Raw genomic sequence first — 25,823 nt, 5'->3', positions numbered from 1 at the left:
TAACAAGTCAATTCGTTTGAGTCGACTCTTTTATTATATTTCACTAAACCGATTCCGAAGTGTTTGAATAGAATTGTTAGCAGCTACACATTCATGTTTTAATTAAATATTTTGTGGCAGTTGTTCCGTTTAACACTTTTTGAAGAAAAAAAATATTCTTTTTAATTATGTGTCAGTTCTGGACTAAAAATGTTCCAACTAAAAATATATATCCAACAGCATCCTGTGACCACCGATGAATAACTAGAGGATGACCAACATAAAACTGTACAGCAACAGATGAGCTACTGTCTCTGATCACTGCAGGCCTCATAATGAAGCACAACGCCTGCTCTGTGGTGGTCCTGTGTAGTAGCACTGAAAAACAAGATACAATTTTCACATCAGGTTGCTTTAATCTTCATAATTAAACTGCTGCCCCCTTCAGGGTGTGTTCCTGCCTTGCGCCCAGTGATTTCGGGTAGGCTCCGGACCCACCATGACCCAGAAGTGGACATGCGGTTACAGACAATGAATGAATTTAAACTGCTGCACATGCACTTATACCTACACATTCATAATCACAATCACACACATGTAACCACATGGACTACATGCAGGCCAGTCAAGCACATGTACTCGGTATCTATGAAGCCATGCTGCTGTGACTCATGTAGAATGAAGTCGGGCATTGCCCTGCTGAAATATACATGAATGTCTTGGAGAAAGATATTGCCTTGACGGGAGCCTGTGTCTCAAGAATACCAATAAAAAACACAGAATCAATGGTACCTTCACAAAATATGCAGAAGACCCCCATGCCATCACAGATGTTGGTTTAAGCACTTTTCATTGGTAAGAGTCTGGATTGTCTTTTTCATCCTTGGCATATAGAATCTAACAACCACTTTAAAACCCCATTTAAAAGCTGAAACGTGAACTTGTCTGGCCACAGAACACACTTCCATGGTCTTTCTGTCTATTTCAGATAATTTTGGGCCCAGATAACTCAACTATGTACATTTCTGCACAAACTTAATCACACAATTTAATTCAAAAGAATTACAGTTTCAGGTTGCATAGTAGACTGTTTAGTGACAGTGATCTTGCAAAATACTCCCAAGTCCTTGTGGTTCTGTCCACCATGATAGCATGATGATTTCTCAAACTCTGCCTGAGAACTCAAAGGTCACATATGTTTAGGATTGTTTTTCGCCCTTAGTCTTTACGCACCGATATTTCCTCTGATTCTCTGAATCTTTTCATGTCATGTTACGAAGTGCTGATTGTGAGATACGTAAATCCTTTGCAGTCTTACACTGAGAAACTTTGAACTGACTGGCAATTCCCTCACCTGGTAATTGTTTGACACAAAGTGGTGACCCACAAACCATCCTTGCTTGCAAAGACTAAGCCTTCTGTGGATGCTCCCTTTACACTTAATCTTGGTGATTTCGCCTGTTACCAGTTAAACTCCTAACTGTGGACCCTTTCAAAACAGTGTTACATATATTACATTTTTATAAGTTTTATCTTTCCTCTGTTCCTACATTGTAAGTGTGTTGTAAGCATCGTATTATATTTTTATAGCCATAGGATATTTTACATCTTATCTGGTGTATGATTATAAATTATATTTACATAATATAATTATAGTCATCTGTGAAAATATTGTTATATACATTTATCAGTTAAATAAAATTAAGATTCTGATTCTGGCATTGCATAAAAAAACTGTAAAATTAGAGAAAAGTATCAAAAACCCAATAACCTACCATTATACTTTTTTGAGACTTTAAATAATTACCCTTATAAAAACATTACACTGAAATGTATAATCAGAAAAACAGACTCTTTACAGCAGTTTCTGCTTTGTGCCTCAGAACCGTTTCATCTGGCGTTCGATCCCTCGAACCGGACAATTTGAAAGAATCGGTTCACTAAAGTGAATCAAAATTGACATCACTGTATTTTACCGTGAGGAAAGCAGCTCAAACAATTATTAGATCGTAGGGATAAATTAACGCTCTACTCTTCATGAGGCATTATTCTCTCTATCGCTCCTTGACACTCAGAGCATGTAAATCAGAACCTGGGGTGTAGTTTATGGGCACATGATTTGCGTTAACAAATAAATAGTTGTGGTTTATAAATCACTCAAGAGTTAGAAATGCCACAAATAAGTATATAATACTAACTACTACGGTGTTTTGCTACAAAACACAGGCACAACTGGAGATTCAGCACATTGTGTTTTTGTTTCCTGTCGAGCCCCAGGAACATCACAGGCTCAGGTCAAGTTTAATGACAGTTCTGGCTCTGCATCTGGGGCTTATCAGCTTTCAGGTGTTTGGTGGGGTGTAGACTGAAATATAGGGCTCTGTTGAGTAGGGTTTGTCATACTCTAATGGAAACGTTTGCAGCGCCTCTTACTGGACAAATGTCTTTACTACACCGACTGACTAATCCTACAGGTTATTTGTTTTATTACAGATTGTTTATTCATGCATTCATTTTATTTTACCACTTCAGCAGTCGGCCCTGAGTCTCTTCCACGCCAAGGTGCAGACAACACAGAAAAAGTTTAGAACCTCAGAAATGCATACACGGTGTAATATATAATATTAACATGTTTTACCTTTAATACCATAAATACACACCATTTATTTTCTATATTGAAAATAATAAAAAGTGATTTTGCAAAAGTGGTGGCAAAGTGGCACAGCAGGTCGTGATGCTGTCACACTTCTCCAGGGCCCTGCTCCGGGTGACTATTTATGAGGAGTTTGGTGTGTTCTCCCCGTGTCTGGGTGGGTTTCCTCCCACAGTCCAAAAACAAACAAAAATAAAAAACACATTGGTAGGTGGATTAGCAACTGAAAAGTGAGTTGGCGTGAGTGTGTGTCACCCTGTGAAGGACTGGTGCCCCCTCCAGGGTGTGTGTGGACCAGGTCTGTTTTGTAACTTCCATATACTGTAGTTCCATTTAGAGCAATTTTCTTTCCTCCCTGTTGGGAACGGACTTACATGTGTGTGTGTAACTTTGATTTAAAAGACTAAAAAGAAGACCCCACATGTACACAACAAAATCAACACCAGCAAATTCTTTATTTCTTTTTGTCCAAAAGCGTGTACAAAAATGAAAACTAAAAAAGGGGAAGAAAGTGAGGACACAAGACTGCAAGTTCTTCGGAGGGGAGAGAAAAAAAAAATAAATAAAATAAAGAAATGTCAAATTTTGGTTCCGAGTTCAACAGAGTGCTGCTGAGGAGGGGGGAGATGAGAGAAGGGAAACCCATTAAAAAAAAGGTCTATAAAATAAAGCGCCACCTTAAAAAGCCAAAACATCCTGCTCTTTTAAGGCCACCAGTTTCACTCCACTCAAGTTTCAACAGAGAATAATCCACTTGGTTTACACACATACATCTCTCTCACTCTGACCACTCAAACCATGCTGACGGACATATAAAAAACGTATGAGATTTCTCAGTCCCACCCTAAATATTCCACACTTCTACTGAACATCCACATACAGACGATGCACAACTACGTTCAGGCAAAAAGACGACACATTTGGCTCTTCCCCTTCCCACATATCTGTTCTCTTTAAAGAAGAAAAAGAGGTAACAACATCTACCAGAGGTTTTCTCTAATATGTTGCACTGTTTGTACCCTTGGCCCACAGACATCTGGAGCATAAAACAGTGATTTGTGCGTGTGGAAAAATCAAAGTGAGCAAAAGACACACCGCACAGAAATCAAAGAGGAGTGGGAAAGATGCAGATATGAATTTGAAAAGTCTAAGAAAAAAAAAGGAGGTTAAGAGGTTTGAGGCGAAAACAATGCCCAAATTGCACAGTCTGTCCTTTACAGAATGTTTTGAAATGGATATTTGTTTTATTATTATTGTTATTATTATCATGTTTTTCTAAGGCTTAGTAAGAAAATATTGTTCTGGTTTATGTTGAATGTGTTCAATAACTGAAAACCTCACAGCGCATTTTATTTCACAGTAATCTTCAACATGTACAACACAAAGGGCCTCTGTGTCTTTTACAGTTGTTCCATCAGTTCAATGGCTTTGTACACGCCTTTCAGTCAAGTACAGGCAGGGTAAATACTGGCAGTGGCACACAGCCTGTCCAAGTGAACTGCGCTGTGCCTTCTGCCACCACCAGATGGGGCTCTGATCTAAGTCACAAACTCCTACACCAAATGCCCTGCTGAAAATGAGAGGTGGAACATGGAGCAGCTTGAAAAGTAGCCAATTCAGCTTCTCCATTTCAGCCTTCTCAGCACTAAATAGATCCAGAGCTGAACAGAGTGCAACAGACATATTCCACAGTCGGTACTTTGTGATGGATCACACCACCTCCCTCTACACAGGAGACTGGGGTTCATTTCCCACCTCAGGCAAGAACAGCAAGCCGTTCTTGGCCAGCACACTCAACATTTAACATACATCTGTACCATGATGAAAATTATCAATCGCTCGAGATAACAGTGTCTGCCAAAGGGAGCACATGTTAATATTCTTAGACCAGTGCTGAGTTTAAAAGACTTAAATCATAGTAACATAGTCACCGCAGCTACAACAATGACAAACTGGGACACTTGGCCAGACTGATGTGTACAGTGAGTTTAGTCACAGTTTTGCATGCATATAGAACTAAGGAAAGCAGCTTTTTAACTTTTAATCCAATCCACTTCACCTTTGATACCAGTAATTCAAATTAATATAGTTAAAATATGGATACAATTATTCAGAGGTGGTGAAATGAAGCAGATATCTGTAAAGCTGTATACCTGTAAAAGCTCCCTCACTTGCAGTACTTTCGAAGAATTTTTTTTTCCAACCTTACAACATATTAAATTTAATTAACTTAAAGTTAATAAGAAAATATTACAATTGACTTGTTTCAAGACCAATATCATGTACTGACCTATATTAAATCATTTAATTGTTCAGATTACATTTCCGATATCAGAAATTGGATTAAAAGTTACAAAAAGCTCGCCGAAGTGAACAGTACACACTGAGTAGAAGTAGAGTAGACGAAGTGTTCCTGCAGTAAATGCTAAAAGACAGCAGCCTTGCAGAACAGAGATCAAAACGAGTGAAAACTCCACACAGCCTGAGCATTACGGCCCCTTCTTATTCCTGAGCTGATGATTGAGGGCCCGTTGAGGCCCTCTTCACACACACAGAAACGGAGATGCTGACAGGAAGAGGGTGGAGTCACATGTGACGACAGGAAGTGTTTTTTTAGAGGATAAGCGACACACTGCGATGTGGGGCTCCTGCGAGACCAAATTAAATCCCTGCGACTGTTCTTGAGCCCCGTGTTGAGCAAGATTGGTCCCATGCAAAAATATGTGGACATCAGGACACTACAGTACATTCAAATATGGATTAACTACGATCATTTATGCCTTGGCAAACAACATAAAAATAAAATGTAGCTAAATTAAAACAAACTAAAACTCTAAAATGTCAAGATCTTGACAGACATGCAGATTACACACATTCCAGCCACTCAGGTGACCGGACAAATGTTGAGTAAAAAAGGAACAGCTTTAAAAAGTGTGAGACAAGTTGCCCACCAGAACACAAGTGGGTAGCAGAGAGAAATGCTAACAAAAACGCAAAAAGATGCCCAATACCACAGATAAACAACAGCTTGTTTGATTGCTTGACCATGAAATACAAATGAAAATGTCTATACAGAATTTCCAGTCTCAAACATTACAACATCATTGCAGCCATCTTCTTCAAAAGAAGGAAAAACTGCTCCAGAAATGCTTGGACAGTAAGCGCTATCTATCAGGAATGGACTCTGATATGATTTGATTTGAATGAAGCCCCAAGAGGCTCCTTTAAGTCTTGTGCACAAAAAAAGAGAGAAAAAGTGTGAGAAACAAGATGTGTAAAAGACATTTACAGTATCATGTACCCTGTAAGTTTCACAGATATACCCTGCAAACAAAATCAAAACAGATATTTAAGTTTTAAAATTATAAAACAGGCAGTATGGTTCATTTTTTTTTTTTTTTTGTGAATAACAACCCAGAATTAAACTCATTCTCTGGTTGTGAAAAACTGTAGTAGAATCACACAACTGCCCAGAACCTCTACCTGAGTGTATGGTCTAGAACTGTTGTCACTGAAGGACATCTCATGTTCCTAATAGTAAACAACTAGTTCTGCTGGACAAGAACAAGGTAAAAATAAGAACTACATTAAGAAGAGGACAGAAAAAAGAAAAAAATACAGAAATAATCATCCTCAGAGTCATGTAGACAGGGGGTGGAATTTTGGTCAAGAATAACTAGTAAATAAATTCCACAATAAAAAAAAAATTAAAAAATAAAACCATTCTCTAAAACTAAAATAAAATGAAAAAAAAAAAAGCTGGAATTTATAAAAACACTCTAGAAGGAGAGGTGCTGGCCCCATCGGCTTTATGGTTTGTGCACAAGAGAATGAGTGATGAAGATGTGTGTGTGTGCCGTGGCCAGGCGTGTTGAAGATAAAGGGTCAGAAGTCTGGGCTGTAGGCGAATAATGCTGAGGACAGGATGTTAGGCCGATTTGGTGACATTCTCGGTGTCCTTGGATGCCCAGAGCTCCTTGTGCTGCTTGCGCCCAAAGCCCTCATCGTAGTTGCCTTTGCTCTTGAAGAGCTGCTGGAAGTGCGGCTTGCAGTAGAACTCGCCCTGGAGAGCTGCGTATGTACCCAGGCTGCAAACACAAGGGAGGGGGTGGGGCAACACACAGAAAACCAAACAAAGTATTTAGAAGATTTAAAAATGTAAATACAATTTAACAGGACACTACTACTGAATATGCATTGCAATATATACACAAGATGCATTATTAAAGGAATTAGGTTCTGCTTCTGATTAAAGAACAGATGATACCAGCAGTTTTAATAAAAGGTCTTTTCTTTAAAATCACTTGTTTAATCTTAACATGTCTGTGTGGTGTTGTTTATGTGCTAGAAGAGGCATCATTGTGTGAAGTAAGCTGTGAACACCATGGCTGAGCATTTCTGCTTTAAATCTACAGCTCTCTAAAGACAGGCAGATTCACACAGACAAGGTTTCTTACATCACAAACCTAAGAAACAAATCCAGTCAATTTGTAGAGTTGGGCCAAAGGTAATATGAGCTAAAACTGCAAGCACTTGTGGTGTTTCATGGCACTTATTTTCAGTTTGTATATGATATTCAACTGAGTTTACATTTAAATCTGACTTATATTTTAAAAAAGGTTAAAGATGTTTCCAGAGAGATCTAATGATAGTGATCTGATGAGACGGGTTTGAATCAGGTTCACCAGCTAAGGGGTTTTTGTAAAAGGTTTGATGCTCCATATAATAAAAACCAATCACAACTGCCATAGTTTATAACTGGCTATTCTGCCCTCTTTTCTCTTTACAGGCTGCATCCAGATGCACAGTTATGATTATAGACTGTGGATCTGACAAACGATGAGAGTCAGAGGAGTGTACTACAGACGCATTTAATAAATAGTTGGATATAACTGAAAGGACTGAAACAAGACGAGACAACACACACACACATGGCTGAGCATTTCTGCTTTAAATCTACAGCTTTCTAAAGACAGGCAGATTCACACAGACAAGGTTTCTTACATCACAAACCTAAGAAACAAATCCAGTCAATTTGTAGAGTTGGGCCAAAGGTAATATGAGCTAAAACTGCAAGCATTTGGTGGGGGTGGATGGAAATTAGAAGCAGGCACTAATGCAGAGTCATAGATCTGCACGTACTGACAGAAGCCGAGTACCATGAAACCTACTTTTAAGGCATTTGAAGGATTTTTTTTTTACTTAGAAACGTCTTCCAAATCTGTAATTCTAATGAAGAGAGATGAGTATTTAGGGGTTTATTCGATGTCCTGAGGAGGACATAACTAATTAATTTTGAAAAACCTAGGGGTGAACTGGTTTTGTTGTGAAAGTTATATTTTATACTAATGTTAATAAATCTTATTAAGTAACAAAATGCCCCATTTTCTAAATTGTGCTTTGCATTTTCCTAATGTCTGAGAGCAGGAAAGAACTTGTGGGTGATATGGTTTCATGATGAAATTTGCATGTCTCTAACCTTAGTTTGGTGTTGCAGTGTTTGCAACAGAAGCACGACGCGTGGAAAATAAGGTTATTGGCCACCAGTTTCTCCATCGGATACACAGTCTTCTCACAGGATGCACAGACTTCATTCTGCGTCTTAAAACTGAAAGACTAAACACACACACGGAACAGTGGTGGACCATTTTGTTCACATCATAAATAATTCAAGCAAACCCCTGTAAGTAATTCAAGGCCAGGTAAGTTAATGCATGTTGAACTACTGATCACCCTACACTCAATTTAATGAGTTCAGGACCTTATGAGAAAGAATAGAAAAGGGACCAAACTGACAGAAAAATATAATTTTAATATAATAACTTTTACACATCTGGCATGCATTGGCCCTTGTGGTGTTTCATGGCACTTATTTTCAGTTTGTATATGATATTCAACTGAGTTTACATTTAAATCTGACTTATATTTTAAAAAAGGTTAAAGATGTTTCCAGAGAGATCTAATGATAGTGATCTGATGAGACGGGTTTGAATCAGGTTCACCAGCTAAGGGGTTTTTGTAAAAGGTTTGATGCTCCATATAATAAAAACCAATCACAACTGCCATAGTTTATAACTGGCTATTCTGCCCTCTTTTCTCTTTACAGGCTGCATCCAGATGCACAGTTATGATTATAGACTGTGGATCTGACAAAAGATGAGAGTCAGAGGAGTGTACTACAGACGCATTTAAATGCATTTAATAAATAGTTGGATATAACTGAAAGGACTGAAACAAGACGAGACAACACACACACACACCTTGGAGCGCTGAACAGGCTTCTCTTCTGAGGTGTTTCTGTTGTCCTGGAAACAAAGGAGAAAGACGATTGAATTGGGATGTAAACAGCTTTGTTACCCTGACAACATATAATGACGTGTTCCATAATAACAACAACAACAAAAACATCCCATAATACACTTATAGTCATTGGCCATATCTCACACTGTAAGGCTTTCTCCACATCCCGCAGCAGACTGTAACTTCTCTGTCACAAATACACCTCTCCGCACATGGAACATGCCTCCGCTTCCCTCCTCTTTCTCTGTACACTTCCACTCCAATACTTTTCGGTGTACACACACCTTTTACCAGTAATCTAGAGACACCAAGGCTTCTCACGAGTCTATTCAAACACTCCTTCATCCTCTTTATCCCTCCACACACATGACGCACAGCCCCACGCCACCTGTTTAACTACATCTTTTACCAAAATTCTACTGAGGGTACAACATCCAAGAACAGAGCAATGCTACAAAAATACTTGGAATTGGACTTCTTCACATTAACTTACATTAAAAGTAAGGAAGAAGTGCAGCAGAAACATGGCACTGCCAGTGCGTTTAATGTGGAATGAAACAGAGTGAGAAGCCGATGGACAACTTGAGCACAGCTGATACCGTGTCCAGGAAAATTGGTATAGACCAAATGCAAGACAACAGCCAAAATATTTTCATACACACCCACAGAGGTAATTTTCTTAAGGGGATACTGGTGTTTACAGCGAAAGCTCGGAGGCCCTGCAGTGAGCTCAATTAAAGAGAGATTGAGGCTCCTGAGAGCGGCACTCAGCGGATGTAATGTTTGGTCTGAGACTATCCAGTCTGTAAATATCAGTGAGAACCATCTGAAATAACTAGTGACTCAGTAACAATACATTTCAAATCAGACATCAGGGAAGCAAAAGCTAGAGCTAGGACAGAAATGTATTACTGAGATTATACACACAGTCTCTCAAAATCAAAAAGGTATTATCAGAGTTTGTTCCCTCACAGTAACAGGCCTCTACTCTTCTGGGAAGGCTTTATTGTAGAGATCTGAACATGGTTGTGAGGACTGGATAGCATTCAGCCAGAACAGCATCTCTACAAATGTGCCCCTAAAACTTTTTTCTTTTGCCTCAACTGTCTGTCACTTTCCGCACTGCCACATGTTTTTCACAGATATAGAACTTTCATTAGCTTTGAGAGGAAATGGCCCAGACAGACACTAGGCAGTGATTCTAAAGCGTCTCATGTGAGGCAGTCATTTCCCCACATTGGAGACTTGTATAATATCAGTCTTGCAATACAAACCCTCTCCAACAGACCCAGTTAATGACTTAATTTTTTTTAAGCAAGACAACAGTTCTCTATAGCAGGACTAAAGTGATACCCAAACAAAGTGAATTATTATTCACAAAGTTGATAATGGGAGTAATAGTCTTTCACCTGGGATAAGAGATGCATAAGCATAGGGGGTGACATAGGTTCTGTTTGCCAGCACCACAGATAAAGAAATCAGTTTGTGCATCAACACTTTCATAAGATGCCAGCAGCTCAATCCACATCCGTAGGTGGTTTGTCAGCCCTTATGTTTGAGTTTCTGTTCTGTGCTTTTAACCATACATTAGAAAACAAATCCTTACTTATGCAAGACCTGCTTTTCTTACCAAGGAAGAGCCTCGTGACGAACCTAAAAGCTTTGTGACAGGACAAAGGGAGAGGAAACTGCAGAACAGATTTAGTCAATGAGTAAAATAATACTTTAAATAATCTTCACCGATTTCAGAAATAATCTTGTAATCCTCTAATACTGCTGCTTACACTACAGTGAAATGTGGAGTGCACACTTCTGTGGAGTCCACCTCAACCCACTTCCCTTTCCTTTAACAACAGTGAGAAAACCTGCTGTTTATGAAGGGTTCCTTCTCTAACGTGACTTTATGAAACCGATTAAATACAGAAGAGAGGCTCAGAGTTGCGCCCTCGCTCACACAGGCCTTACACACACACACACACACACACACACACACTTGAGAGTGTTAAAGTGCATGTGACATTGACTGTAGTAAGTGTCTGTGGTAACCCCGGAAGTTGACTTCCTAGAGCTACACTTACAAGTCTGAGCTGCAATTCACACACAATTCACTGCAATTCTCTCACAATGTTAACGGTGACACATTATGAAAACGCACTTGGTCAGTGGATGTATACATTCATTTGGGGTTCTGGTGATCAAAAGAGATCCCTTTTTAAAAAAAGCTTAAGTTTAAACCTCCTTTTGCCTTTTCTTCACGCTACCAATGTCTTAGTTTCACTCAGAATTTTTAAAAAGCCTGTTGTCTGTAGTTCTTGTGGTTGGTTTATTATGAAAGAGATATGAGACAGTAACAAAAGCAGTTAAATCTTATGTATAGTTAAATCCACATCCTTACATGAGGTGTCACAGGAGCTGGCCCCGAATATTCGTACATTGGGTAAGAATTCAGTTTATAATTTTGAGATTCAGATATTTGTTTTGTTTTTGATAAATGTGGCTCGATAAAGGTAACCCTCCACTCCACATTTATTTAGCCTTGTAAACATAAAAGTCTTGTACAACTTGCTACAGCAACCTGTTTACAATGAAGCATGGCAAGCTACAGTTCATTTTGTCAGCTTTACACCTCAAATAAGAAGACCTCCACAAAGCTCAGGTTTTTCATGTACACTCTGTGCCCTTAGTGGCACTGTGTATGCACAAGTTACCCAACGACTCAGTGCAGCCTTAATTTTAAAACAGGCGCTGATTTTCTGAACAAAATGGCTGGCCCCAAGTATTCATGTATTCAGGTATTTGTTCGTTGGGTATGTATTCGGTTTCTAATTTTGAGATTAGGATATACAGTTTTTTTGGGATAAATGGGGCTATCGATAAAGACAGTGCTCCACCCAACCCACATTCAGGCTTCAGCAGTCAAAACAGTGCTCTCGCCACTTCCTGCATATTCAGGCTCATCAACATAAAAGTCTTTGTACAAGTGAAGCCTAAATCTGTCATATAAAAACAGCCTAATATGTTAAAACAACACACAACGAAGCAAGGCAACGGCACAGGTCATTTTGTCAGTTTTGTGAAATTAGAACACCTCCACTTATACTGATTATATTGTATATACTCTGTGCCCTTAGTTAGTGAGCTAGTTAGCAGGTTAGCGAGCACAGATAGGGAGTGAACCTGGAATGAGAGATATTAAAGCAGGTGTTGAAAACGAATTGTGTTAATGACAACAATATACACCATCCCACTCCCTGAATGTTCACTGAATATCCTGGTCGAAGCCCTAAAAATGGTATTTGGGACAGCCCTAGGTGTCACCCTCAAAGGTTTCCAGCATTCAAGCCCCATTTGGCCCCACAGATCCCATGCGGAGAAGAAAATGCTGAATCATTATTAGTTACCACTATTTCTGCCACTTGTTCTTATCAAGAAAGATACTTTAAGGAATAGGAAAAGTGCTGAAGGATATATATATTCCGAAAGTTTAGCAATGATTTTTTTGTGATTAAAGACTTAACCCTATGATTTTATACTGAAAAATGTAATACAAACAGAAGTGTCCACGCAAACTGAACAGGGTATTAATCATAAAATAAAGCTGATTAATAAAGTCTGAAAAAGAATCAGGTAGAAAAAGAATAAGATCTCTTTATATATTCAGCCATTCATCCCCCTTTGTCCACTGCAGATACACTATGTAACGTTTGGAGGGGAGTAGGAAACTTCATTCCCAGACCCGTGCAGCCGAGCTTTATATTTCACTGTCACATACATAGCAATGAGCATGGTGAGCTTTGGCTCATGTGCAGCTTCAATTCACTTCATGCTTTTCTAAAAAGACTGCACAAGCTGCGTGTGCACAACTCTACCTTTGTGCTGACACGTGGATAAAATATGGTTTTCTCAAAAAGACAAGCGAATGACCACAGACCAGCTCTGTGCACTGCTTTATAGCATCAGTCTACTGCAATAAAGAGAGACAGGAAATGCAACAGAGGGCTTTTACTAGGTCAAAACCTCCAAAAAAACAAAGTTCCACTAGCATTCAAACAATGATGAAACAGGATTAAGAGAATAAGACACACAGAGAGAGAGAGAGAGAGAGAGAGATATGCACACATTTCATCTGGTGCCATCTGTCCCTTTTTGCCTTATTTGTACATAAAGCAACCCAAACACACACACAGCTACCAAACCATCTAGGCTGCTTCAGGAAGTCCTGATGACACATCAGTCTTCCTGCTCCGTGGTTTATGACAGCAGACCCCATCTGCCATCCCTGGAGACACCCAGAATCGGTCTGAGGTCACATGACCAGCACCCAGATCACATCTCAGGAAACCTTGCACATGTGTACACACAGTAGCAATTATACAAATTATGCCCATTACACTCATTACAGTGCTCATAAAATGGGGGCTGGCTATACTGGCTACATCTGTAATATTACAAAAACAAAACAGTTATCCAGGTTTAGCCCCAGAAACATTCTAAGATAGTTTTAAGACCAAGTATGGAGACTGTAGACATCTGCTTATCTGAGGTTTTATTGTAACTCAAAAATGTATTTAATGGGAGTCTGTCTTCCTTTTTATTACAGTAACTGCCTCTGCTCTTCTGGAAAAGATTTACGCTAAATGTTGGGGGAAATTGCTGTGGATATAACTGCTTAGTCAAGATTATTACTGAAGTTAGGTAATGATGTTGGACCACAGATATCATTCCTTTTCATGACCAAATGTAACGGACAGTGCTTCATCATTCCTCGGAAAAGACTTAAAATACTTTAAAAAAACCCAATCATCAATAAAACTTCAAAGTCAAGCAGGTAAATTTAAATTGATTGTTTTTAATCAGGAGATCAAGTTACAGTGACCTACCCACATTAAGAAGAGTTAAATGGATAGATTTAGCAAAGCAAATTATATTGCACGTTCTTAATGACTCTGTTTAATGATGGGCTAAACAGCAGCGAATTTCCCATAACTTCCAGAAACATAAGATGACTTTGCAATTCATGTGTTTCCCTGAAATGATTTCATGCTAAATTAAATATTCACATAAAATGTACGTTATAAGTGCCCACAGATCATTTACACTAAACAAGCAGTGCCTCCAACTGTGCATTTTAGAGTGACTATGTGAAAACACCATTTCCGCCACAAATGGGCAAAAGTGCTAAAAAAATACAGAGAAAAAATGCATCAGGAGAAAGTCTGCAGTTGGTCTAAAGAAGATAATGCAATCAAGTCTGCAAGCCCGCTTACAGTGTCCAAGCTTCATGTTATTTGACAGCGTTGCTATTTTAGGAACTGTTTGGATTCAAACAGACACAACACCAAATTTAGAATTAACCTCTTGCCTTTGCTCACTTTCACAGCAAGACCTTGGATTTTTCTAATACGTATAACATTACAATCAAGAACATACCAGAGATGAACAACAGTCATGAGCAAACAACAACAACAAAGAGCCAACAAAAATGCTGACCAGATGAAGCATTTAGGGGGTCATACAACCTTTTTCCACAAATTAACATATATATTAAAAACCAATATAAGATGCATGACAAGACATTCAACATGTAAATGTCCCCTGTAATCACTCACTGTATCTCCGTAATAAAGCCATCAGCTTATTTTAATAGTTTAACTGTGTGGTTTTATATCACTGTGAGATTTGACAAACTCCTTCCATCCACACTGTGATTTTCCCTCATTGTGTTTTTTATCTGGAGGTGGACATAACAATTTAAAAGGGAATTTTGGGGAATTTTGCAGAAGCTGAAGACAACCCACAAAGGTCAGCAGCAAGGGGCCAAACAACTTTATTTTTCTTTGGAAAATGTACCACTAAAGCCCCTTGATCTGGAAAACCCATATAAAACTGTACTGTAGATCTGATGTGCATAATTAAATGGGTGAAGACGATGGGCAAACTCAGATGGTCTCAGCACTTTATATTACTGCTAGGAAGTGCTATTCACTTCCCCAGCCAATTCTTGTCTTGGGATCATGAGCTTTTATAGGCATTTTCTGAAATGATTCAGTGCAGACAACAACCCCACTGTTATTTTTTAATTAAGTCAGATTTTTATGAACTCAAGTAGCTCATAGTTTGACACAGTGCTGAATAAAATATAAAAAACTTTTACAACTCCACTTGTTAGAAATTACCTATGATATACTTATCAACATGTAGTGTCACTGTCACAGAGTTCCTGGGGTTGTGGGTTAAAGGCCCGCTCTGGGGGAGTACTGTGAGGAGCTTGATGTGTTCTCACTGTGTCTGCATGGGTTTCCTGCCCACTGTCCAAAAACACACATTGGTAGGTGGATTGGCTAGTGATGATAGGAGTGAGTGATTGTAAGAGTGTGCGTCGCCCTGTGATGAACTTGCGCCCTGTCACAGGTGTGTCTCTAACTTGTGCCCAGTGATACTGAGTAGGCTCCGCCTCCACCCTGAACTGGATAAGGGGTTGTAGAATAAGAATGAATGAACACATTATTCATCATTCAAACATTAAGTGTAAAACCACAGCCCTACACGGTGAGGTTATATCTTTTTTCCATATCATACAGCACTACTTGGGGCTGTGACTCTGATTGGTTGATCTGGCTTATTGGCAGTTCAGGTGTTATTTTAACTCCTTTAATATGAAAACTGTACTCTTTCAAACTGCGACTATGATACAAAGAAAACTCTTTCCAGCAGTTTGTCTGAGAGGTTGTGTTTAATGCAGCATCATCTTTGACTTCTGATCTCTAAGTATGAGGTGTCCCTGCTGTCTGATCAAATTTCAGTGAGTCTGGCTGCATTAGAGACAAGCACTTAATCATCAAGCTCTGCATTGGAAAATCAGGAGCACTCACAGTACACCATTACAGGGGACAGAATTCATTATTTGTTTCCATACAAAAACAATACATTATCTGAAGACTTTTAAAAGACATAAATATATTCAATTTTCCAAAGCTTCAAAAGGTTGGAACAGTCAATCACCAAAAAACGCAGATCAAAATCTGCAAATATGTAGTTTAATTTGTGTATCATTTAGTACATTTATTCAGAACTAATTATGTTCTCTTTCTAACTGTTCTTTAAATGAAACTTGCACTCAAAACTGTGTTTGGATATTTGGATTCCCTTGGGTGGCTTTATATAAACTCATACAACACGTTTTCCATCAAAACCTCATTTCTCTCATTTTCAGCATTTTTTGGAGCCGTGTAAAGTCATGTTCTGACAGAGGACAGTTTGACAGCTAATAAAAAGTAAATAATTAATAAATAGCTCCATCTTCATACAGTCTTCCATTTAAGGTAAAATGTTACATATGAATTAGAAGCCAACATTAGCCATGTAATATATGGGCGAGAGAGAGAGAGAGAGAGAAAAGATTTCATTACGTGTATATATAAAAATACATTTAAAATAATAGAAAAATTAACCAGGTGCTTTGAGTCCGAGTGCATTACAATCCTTCATCACTGATTTGATTTGGCCTGCTCTCGACTTTCATGCTTGCTTGCTTCTTCATCCCACTCTCTTCCCCTTCCTCCATCCATCCATCAATCAATCCATCCATCCGTACCTCCCAATCACTCTCCATGAACCTGCCACCTCTCTGCTGAAGCAGAGGGTGATATGATGCCCTAATCTCATTAGCCCTACAAATCCCATCAGCTACTCCCCAAGGGCCCCTGTGTGTCCAGACAGGCAGGTCAACAGAAGGAGGGGGGTCTGGATCTCCCATCCAGCCCTCAAAGCGAGCAACCAAGAAGCAGTTGTTTATACAGAAAGGAAGGATCTATTTGACAAACTTTCAAAACAGCCAACAACAGTCTGTTATCTTTGAGTGACACGTTGAACAAAATGCAGAATGGTGCAACAACAAACAGACAACAAAGTGGAATGCCTTCACTTCCTCTCCACTGAACACTTACAAGCTTTATTTAGGAAAAATAAACTTAAACTTTTTGAAATATTTGAAATATGAAGAATGCTTTGAGGTGCTTGTCATTGATCCACAGACAACAACAATAAGTCAAACACTGTTAGAGAACCCTTTAATCAAATGAAAGCCTAAAATGTGAGGCAACAATAAGAGAACAAGACACGGCCTGCAGTCATTTCTTCACACATGGGGAAAGAACACTTCCCTATGGTTGACATGTTAGTGCTGTTGAGCGGCAGTGGACATTACTGTCAGTGAGTTTCTTAAGGTTCACTCACACCAACGCTGTTCAGGACCTCACGCATGCAGGCCTTCCTGAAATGTCCTTCTCTGTACAACACAAAAACAAAAGCAGGCAACTGGCCATCTGTGATGTGCTCAGGAAAGTTTACTGTAATTAAACAATCTCAGCAACAATAACATACTGTACCATCTTCCACCCTTAGTCCAAGATAACTCAGATGCGAATTTTGGCACAAAGAAATAGGGTTGGTGGTATAACAATAATACCACGTGGTACCGTACACCATGGTATGTTAAAATGTGGACGGTATCTTAAAATGGGGGTGGTATTTATGACGTGTGTGTGGTGTGTCAAATTTCGGTCTTTAACAGTTAGCTAAAATGTTCATGTGCATTTAAGAGAGCCACGGGGAGGGGGCGCTGTGGGAGCTCAATGACTGCTGATGTCAAGGTCTGAATTTTTTATTGACAGGGCAGTGCATGGCCTGAATGTGATAGCCTGAATGTGACTCCTCCCACAATTTGCAGCTATGTTAGGGCTGGACGATATGCCCAAAATTTATATCACAACATATTTCTACATTTCAGTCGATATGATACCATTCTGATAACGATATAAACAAAATAAAAGCCACGGAAATACTGCCCAATCAAACAGACAAGTAACATGTCATCACTGTCAAACAACAACCTCTTGGCTTTGTCAAGTGCCCCATAATGACCGTCAGTCAGTGACAGATGCTGTAAATAATGTACAATAAAATATTGAAAATGTGTATACAAGTCATATTTTATATTGCGATATATAATGATATTGAATTATTGTCCAGCCATAAGTTATGTTCAGTACAAACTAATATGTGCACTGCATGGACACAAGGATAGGGAACGTCTCCCATAGAGCAAACAAAACAATCCAAAAACACAGACATAAGTTACTTAACATCAAGTAGTCAAATAACTCAACAAGTATAAGCAGGATTCTTCATTCCGGAGTTGATTTGATCCCCACAAAATGGGGCATGTCTGAATGAGAATAAATAAAACAGATCTGATATGGAGATATGAGGCAGCTAAAGGCCTCTGAGCTAAATGGCTGCCCTGGTCTTTGGCTGCTGTCTGCTGAGGAAAGACTGCACAGATCATCTTCTGTGAGGTCCACGTAGATACAAAGACAAATTACACTTGGGCAGTCACCATTAGGTACGTCCCGTATCAATCATGAGATGTGCCGTATTTGCCTTGTTGTCATCTTACAGAATGAATGTAGTATATTTCTCATTCACAGGCTTGTAAACAGGAGCCCACTCTCTGTGATGTAAAAGCGAGACACTTAACACGTACAGAAACAGAGCATGAGGAGTAAATAAACACTGGGCTGGGGAGAACACAATGACATCTGTGCGAGACAAAAGCAGGACATGTAGAGGGGAGAAAGAGTTTTAAAGCTTAGCAGTTTTATAAAGGAAAATATCAGATTTGACAAAATGAAAAGAAGATTAATCAATCCCCGGAAGTTATCCTGGAGGTTAATTCAATTATATTGTAGTATCAATATTTTTGTAAACATTTGGTGTTAGGAAAGAAATACGCAGCATCCGAGAAACTGTAGAACTGCTTTGTTGTTTATTAAGAAATTAAATTAAGTAAATTAAGGACCTTTTTTTTCACACCTGCATTGATTCAGTTATGAAAACTCCCTGTGTCATTCTCCTAGGTAGAAAGCCACTACACTGAAGCACACGCACATACACACACACACAGATGTGAAATCTCAGAGGCTGAGAAATGTAAGAAGGCCTTTATGGCTCATGAGAGAGGTTAAGGAACCAGTATGGGGAGCTGCGTTTTCATTTACCGTCAGTACATGCCTGTAACCATGGATACGTGAGGAGTGCAAAATTTCACATCTCCACCACGTCCATTAGCTGTTTTTAGCCTATAGCCTACTCCAACCCAATACCAAGGACACACAACACTGAACAACCTCACGGCCTGAATGTTGTTTCACAAAGCGGTGGGATAACTTAAGCCTCTTTCCGGACAGGTGTGACTTTGTGCTTATGTTATCTGCCTAATTGAGAAATCCTTCATTGTGAAACACACCAGGTTTTTCTATGTGGGTGATATGGCAAGAAAAAAAAAACCCACACACTTGTTACTGTGCACTTATTATACATTACTTGTCGTTTATGGCCTCTCTATAACAGCCATTTGTGTTTATAACACAGGTATTAAAAACTCTATTGCTAATGCACTTTGAAAAGTGTTTCACAATATATCGCCCTTTAAATAATATATGATCATACTGCCCGCTCCTACTCTCAATTACGAAACTCAATGAGCTTCTGAAGTGTTGTGAGGGTGCAGAAACAGAGCTAGAGGCAGGTAAACCTGGTAAACCCCCCAAAAAAATAAATAAATAAAGTAAACCCCTGCTTTCGGCCAGTTGTGATTGGGACATGTTGAAACACAGATAGCAAACTCAAGTGAGGAACGTCAGGCATCCAGCAACCAGCATGCAGCAACATTGGCCTGCGTGCTTTTGATGTTATCACAAAGAGAGGCATGTGTTACACAATCACAGTCCATAGGCAACACTGCAGACCCAAAGCAACAAGTTCCATCCGGCCTGGATGGTTTGAATGGAATTTAACACAAGAGACTGACACATTCTGAGACACTTCCCTTCTAACTCTACAGTCCGTTAGAATGAACATGCGGCATGATGGATGCTACTATTGCATTTATACTGTTAGCCTATAATCTTTCTAATTCAAAAAATTGCAATCTTGAAATATAATAATAAGCAGGGCTGCTTCTCAGGGCTGAGCTATAGGGTGCTTCACAAAAATCATGATATTGACATAGATATTAATGAAAGACAATTTTTACATAAATCCTATTTTAGATTTTTTTTAATTCACTGTTTATCTCCTTTCCTGATGACAGCGAATTAATAATTAATAAATATCAACAATAATTTTAAATTAACACGATACACCTAGTTTCTCAAAATAAATTCAAAACAGCTCTGAAAAAAGCGACTTTGTCATTCATGTGCCACTTTTAAAGACTGGCTTTTTAGTGTCATACCATCATTTGGAGGGTAAAAACACATTGACCACTTTTTTGTATATAACACACACACACACACACACACACACACACACACACACGACTCTAGTAAGTTGACATATAAACAAAGCCCACGGTTTCTGTTAAAAATGGTGTTTTGTGATGTCACCAGATACATTTCAAGGGGGAGTTGTGATAGTAGAAAACATACCAGGTACCAGGTGCCAAAAAGTGAGCAGAGCTGAGCTGTGGAGGTATCATGCACTGAAAAAGTGCCAATCATACAGAAAGACATACCCAGATTACAGCATCTGGGCATCAGACAATGACAGCTTCAGGTCCCTGTTTTGTTCCCACAAGAACCCTACTAATGCCAATGTTCCTTTAGATACTCTTTATCAAGCAATAATCTCAAGAGAATCTCTCATACCCCACATGAACTGACAAAGGCAAGTGGCATTTTAAAATACTGCCACATCAAGCCACAGTCACCATACCAGAAATAGTTTTGTTTCCACGAGTTAAGCACCATTTTGAAGGACTATTAATTCTCCTGTGCGTACAAACGTTCTAGCACCTGTGCGTTGAACATCTTTTGAACTGTCCAGGCAAACGGTATGAAGAACATAATGTTGATTTGCATAGCAAAGCTGACAAACCTGTTTCATTTAACTCTACAACACACATGTCCACCAACAGAGCACAAATCTAGAAGTAATCAGTAGATCAGTGATTACCACAGAATTTTATCTTTGATATTTTAAATGTTTCTTTTGTTCAGATTAATGTCACTGGCCACATGCACTAAGTTCTCTGTGGTTGAGAAAATAAAGGAAATGTACTGTGACAGTCACTGAGATATGGGCTTAACTGCTGTTTCAGTGGAATCCATTAAAAAAGGGTACTACTCCAGAGGCGCCATTCTGTCTCTCTCCCTCCATATATGGGTTTTTTTTGCAAAATAAATAAAAATTATGTGCCATTATCAGCCTGCACAGGCTGTCCCAGAGTCCTGACTGGCATAATTTCATTAGTAAGGGGCTCTAAGAATAGTCAGGAGAGAGAACACCAGAGCTTACATAACAGAGCCTCAGTATAAACTCTGTAGACACTTTATTAGAAACCTCTGCCATGCAGCTCATCCTTTCTGGTGTACATTTAGAGGCAGGTTGTTTTAGCCGTCCTTTTGATCAGAGGTCAGTTTCTGACCAGCTAGTACTGGATGAATACTTTTACACCTCACTTAATCTAATAGGGGGCCCGTCTGATTTATGCATTAGGTTCTATAGATCTACAGAACCTATATAGGTTCTGTAGATACTTTAAAAGGAAAGAGCAGTTTGACAAAGATCACACACACACACACACACACACACACACACACACACGTTTTGTGTCATTCAAAGGGAATGGTGATTAGTGCTGCCACAAAAATAAACCCATGGGTAACAAATGGGTATGTACTGGAAAAACAAGAGCTTAAATAAAAGCTCTTGAATCATTTTTAAAGATGTGATACTGTGAACTTTTTTTTTTTAAACCAACCAGTGATTATCTAACCCTAGCAGCTGTTTTTGCAAATAGTCGTTTCCTATTGAAATACTAAAACCCACTACAAGGAAGTTCTGTTCAGAATGGGGCTCCATGCAAAATGCAATTTGTCCGGTACTATTTGCATGATACCCAATCAACAGTGGTCCTGTGGTAAGAAACTGGCAGTGATGAATGGGGTGAATGTTAGGACAATAAATTGCAGAACAACAAATGGATCAATTGCACCTGGACCTATAAAAAGTTGGTTGGAAGAATAGCATGAAGCATAAGACTGTGGGTTATAATAAAGTGAATGAGGGTTGAATGATGCTTAGCTACTCCTTCCATAGGCTGAATAAGCAGACAGTATTTTCTGTATATAGCACAAGTGGGGTGGAGAAAAAAAAACATGAACTGCTCACATTACCAGAATGTGCTGTCAAGACAAAGGCCTGATGACACAGTGGTTACGAAATTTTTCCTGCAACAACTTAAACAAGCAGGATTCAAAAGAGGCCATTACAGAAAAACAATGAAAGATGTATCATCTTTTCTTGCACTCAGAAGTTGAAGACATAAAGGGCTTTTCTGGACTGGAAGACATGAAGGCTCCTTTGTCTCTGAAGAAGGAAAACGCTCTGCGCTGTGGTTTGTAGCGTTGCCGCTTCCACATTCAACTCTTTGCACACCTCAAGCAGTTTCACCGCTGGACTATGCCAACCACGTGCTTGGAGCCAATGTTGGCCATCCGACAATTTATTTCATCTTGACTAATCTGCATGAAAGCCAAACGTCAATCAACACTGAGCTTTTTAAATTTGTCAGTTCAAGTGCCTGGCTGTGGTATGGCGATCCTGCAGTTAGTGTCACTGCCACACAGCTTCAAGGTCCTGGACTTTTCTGTGTTCCAACCAAGGCTGTGTGTTTTGTGGTTTCCTCTTATGGACTGGCGTCTTGTCAAAGGTGTGTTCCTCCCTTGCGCACAATGACTGCATGTAGGCACCATACCCACCACCACCCTGGAGCAACTACAGAAGATGAATAGATGTTCCTAGCCATCCTGTTCATGTTGATTATGATACAACATATCAAATATCATGCAAAAAGAAATAACGTGTTTTCCCACAATTTAGTATCAGCACACAATGACTTTTTCCTACCTCCGATTACATCACTGCGCACCAGCAAACAGGGAGGGCTAATATTAACACAATATCATGTTTCACCCTCCACTCCCATGGCACCCACATATCACTGAAAACACAAACCATCCAAATAAACATTCATGGTGGTGCACCTCTAATTTTCTTAGCATCTCTAGACACAAACACTCTAAACTGAGTTAAATTTGATAGAATACAGCCATGGGAGGATTCATTCTTGATCAGAAACACCACTCTAGCTCATCCCAGTAAACTCCAGAAAACACAGTTCTACCGCTTCACAGCCCAACACTAGTCAATGTACCACCAATTGGCATTGAGTTTGCAGGTCTTAGATTCACGTGCAGCTGCTCTATAGCAACCTATTTCATATCATGCTTTCCTATGGAGATTATGAAAGCTCTGTATGCAATATTAAATGTGTACAATGGGTGCATATTGAAATAGCAGATATATATATTTTTTTGTTAATCTGTTCACAGCTAAGTATTTTGAAAACATGGAAAGGCTATACACAGTTTGACATTGCTTCACTGAATCTGCATAACATTACACCTTGAATACTTCAGTGGGAAAACTGAGCAATTCGTATCCAGTTTCTATTGGTGCAGATTAAATACAAACATTTCAGCTAATCCATGTAAAAATTAGATTGGAGGAATCTGTCAGGATACTTGGTTGTCTCTCACTCTCTCTCGATGCCTCAGGCAATAATAAAGCTCCCCTTAGATCCACTGCCTGTGTACACCAGATCATCAGAGTAAAGAGTGAATGGCTTATTCTCTGACAACGAGTAGAGGAAATAGTTTTGGAAGTTGTTGAATTCTACAGGCTCTGGTGGCACATCTTTGCTTTAGCTACTTGTGCTAAAAGCCACACAAAAACACTCACAAAACACCCTCTGAGCTCAGTGTTTGGTGAAGACTTTACACTGGTGCTGATGACAGTGCTGATGATGGCCCAGTGGAGCCAATTTAGAGCTCTCAGTGTACATATGTTTGTTCAGACATTCTGCTGCCAGATGGCCATTTCTGACTCACACAAAGCAGTCGTCTTTGTCGACGAAGCGCTAACAACGCGTCCCATAAAAGAACTGCTCCATCTGAAGGGCTTTTAAACACATTCACTGCAACATCCCTTAATTAGTCCTAAATGCTTCATTAAGGGACTGAGATGGAACAGAAGTCAAAGCAGGGTCTGGGAAGCGGGGATGCAAGTGTTTGGCTCTGGATAAAATCATTACAATTATGGAACACATCTACAGTTTTACACACTCAGGCAAATTTCCATGTAATAACTATATGTCACTTATGATGAAGTTGTCATATCTGAGAAATTAAAAGAAACTAAGCAAAGAAATACAGCTCATTTGATAGTCATTCAAAATTAAGTAAAAAAAAATATTATATATATATATATATATATATATATATATAATAAAATAAAAAACAACACATTTGAATTCAGCCACCTATCTAACCTACAGCAGTTTAGCTCTATCCTGTCATGTTAGTTATAGACTGCTTTTTGAATGAGGTGCAGTACTGGAAAGCCAATCGCAACTCATTTACATTCATCAGTCTTAAAGGCACAGCTCCTAAACAGTCTTTTTAATTATATAACAGACAAAGAGAAAATGGAAAATTATCATGTTAAAATTATTTAGAACCAAGTTTGGCAAATGAACACCTCAAACCGACTTCATAACTCAAGAAAAATGAAGGTTGTGTACCATTATGGAGAGGTTTGCCAGCAGTATGAAAAAGTTAAGTGAATTTCATGGTTAGCTGAGGGCTGATTAACGAATGGCACAGTTTCAGTTCATCACCTCTTTCTCCTTCCTTCCTCCCTCTCTCTTTCTCTATTTTATGTTATCCAGCAGAGGCTGATGCAAATTTAACTAGAATGATTCAAGTTCCTCTGCAGTCGTCAATTAAACCCCCTACAAACCTCTCCACTGCTCATTTGTATCTTAAAAAGATTGGTTTGTAAGGTCCATCATGTCAGAAACGCTGGCTGTCTAAATTTGTCTTTTTTGAGACTTTGGGACACTAGACACTTCACAGACCATGGTACACAGAACTGAACACTGCAAAGCTCACCGTTTTAACCAGCTGACCAATTTAATCCAGCTTCTCATCATCCCATTTTTAACTTTTGTAAAGGTGGTTCATTTTGTCTATCAAAATACCGCGATAACTACAGTAGAATGTGTTTCGAGTATCGCGATACTGATTTTTGCTTTACTGCCCACCTCTACCGTTACTATTAATTAATCTAAACCGCTTAGCTGCTGATAATGTTTATCCAGAGCTTATTGTTTTAATTAACGTTATTAGAGATTTGCTTCCACTGAAAACTCACAAATGTACATACAGCCCGTTTAGAGAAGGCTTGAAGTTTTAAAGAAAGCCCCTTCCTGGAAATGAATGGTGCAGATGACTGAAAAAAAAATAAGATTCGCAGACCTTAATTTCTTTAAAAGGCACAAAGAAATTAAACCAACCAGCACAAACCGTACTAACAACACAAAGCTGAAGCTGCTTTTATATTCGCCCGGTTCTCATACCAATGTTCCGTTCCACCTTAAATTCAACGGCTCTAATGCACAAATTAAGGTGGAAAGAATCATTTGAAAAAGAACCGGGCGAATAAGGCACAACTTCAAGCCTCGGTTAGCTTTTTAGCAAGACCTCGACCACAACAGAAAAGGATGGACTGGGGCTGAATTTTACAAACGAGAGAATGAGCTGAAAACACGGAGTAAATATAAGACTCACCATCTGTGTATGTGTATCTTTATCGCAGAAAGGGGTTAAGTCAAATAAGAGAAGTTCAGCTGCTCTTAGGTTTCTCCGTGTTTCTGTGCGGTTGCTTTTAAAAGCTCAGTTTAAAACGACGAGCCGCTTAATGATGT

General features: G+C 39.1%; 1 protein-coding gene across 1 annotated transcript; it reads right to left on the bottom strand.

Annotated features, from left to right (window-relative positions):
* Positions 1–3,063: 3,063 nt before the first annotated feature.
* On the bottom strand, positions 3,064–25,823 carry limd2 (LIM domain containing 2). The gene is made up of 4 exons (XM_066643010.1): positions 25,687–25,823; positions 8,893–8,937; positions 8,112–8,248; positions 3,064–6,720 (listed from the first exon to the last, which is right to left on the bottom strand). The coding sequence occupies exons 1-4, from the start codon at positions 25,687–25,689 to the stop codon at positions 6,561–6,563; spliced, it is 345 nt and encodes a 114-aa protein (XP_066499107.1). The 5' UTR covers positions 25,690–25,823; the 3' UTR covers positions 3,064–6,560.

This window comes from Hoplias malabaricus, chromosome 13 (genome assembly GCF_029633855.1).
Source record: "Hoplias malabaricus isolate fHopMal1 chromosome 13, fHopMal1.hap1, whole genome shotgun sequence".
In the NCBI taxonomy this organism is placed as follows: Eukaryota; Metazoa; Chordata; class Actinopteri; order Characiformes; family Erythrinidae; genus Hoplias; species Hoplias malabaricus.
Note: the sequence above shows the minus strand (reverse complement) of the source record. Positions and strands in the feature narration are given on the sequence as shown.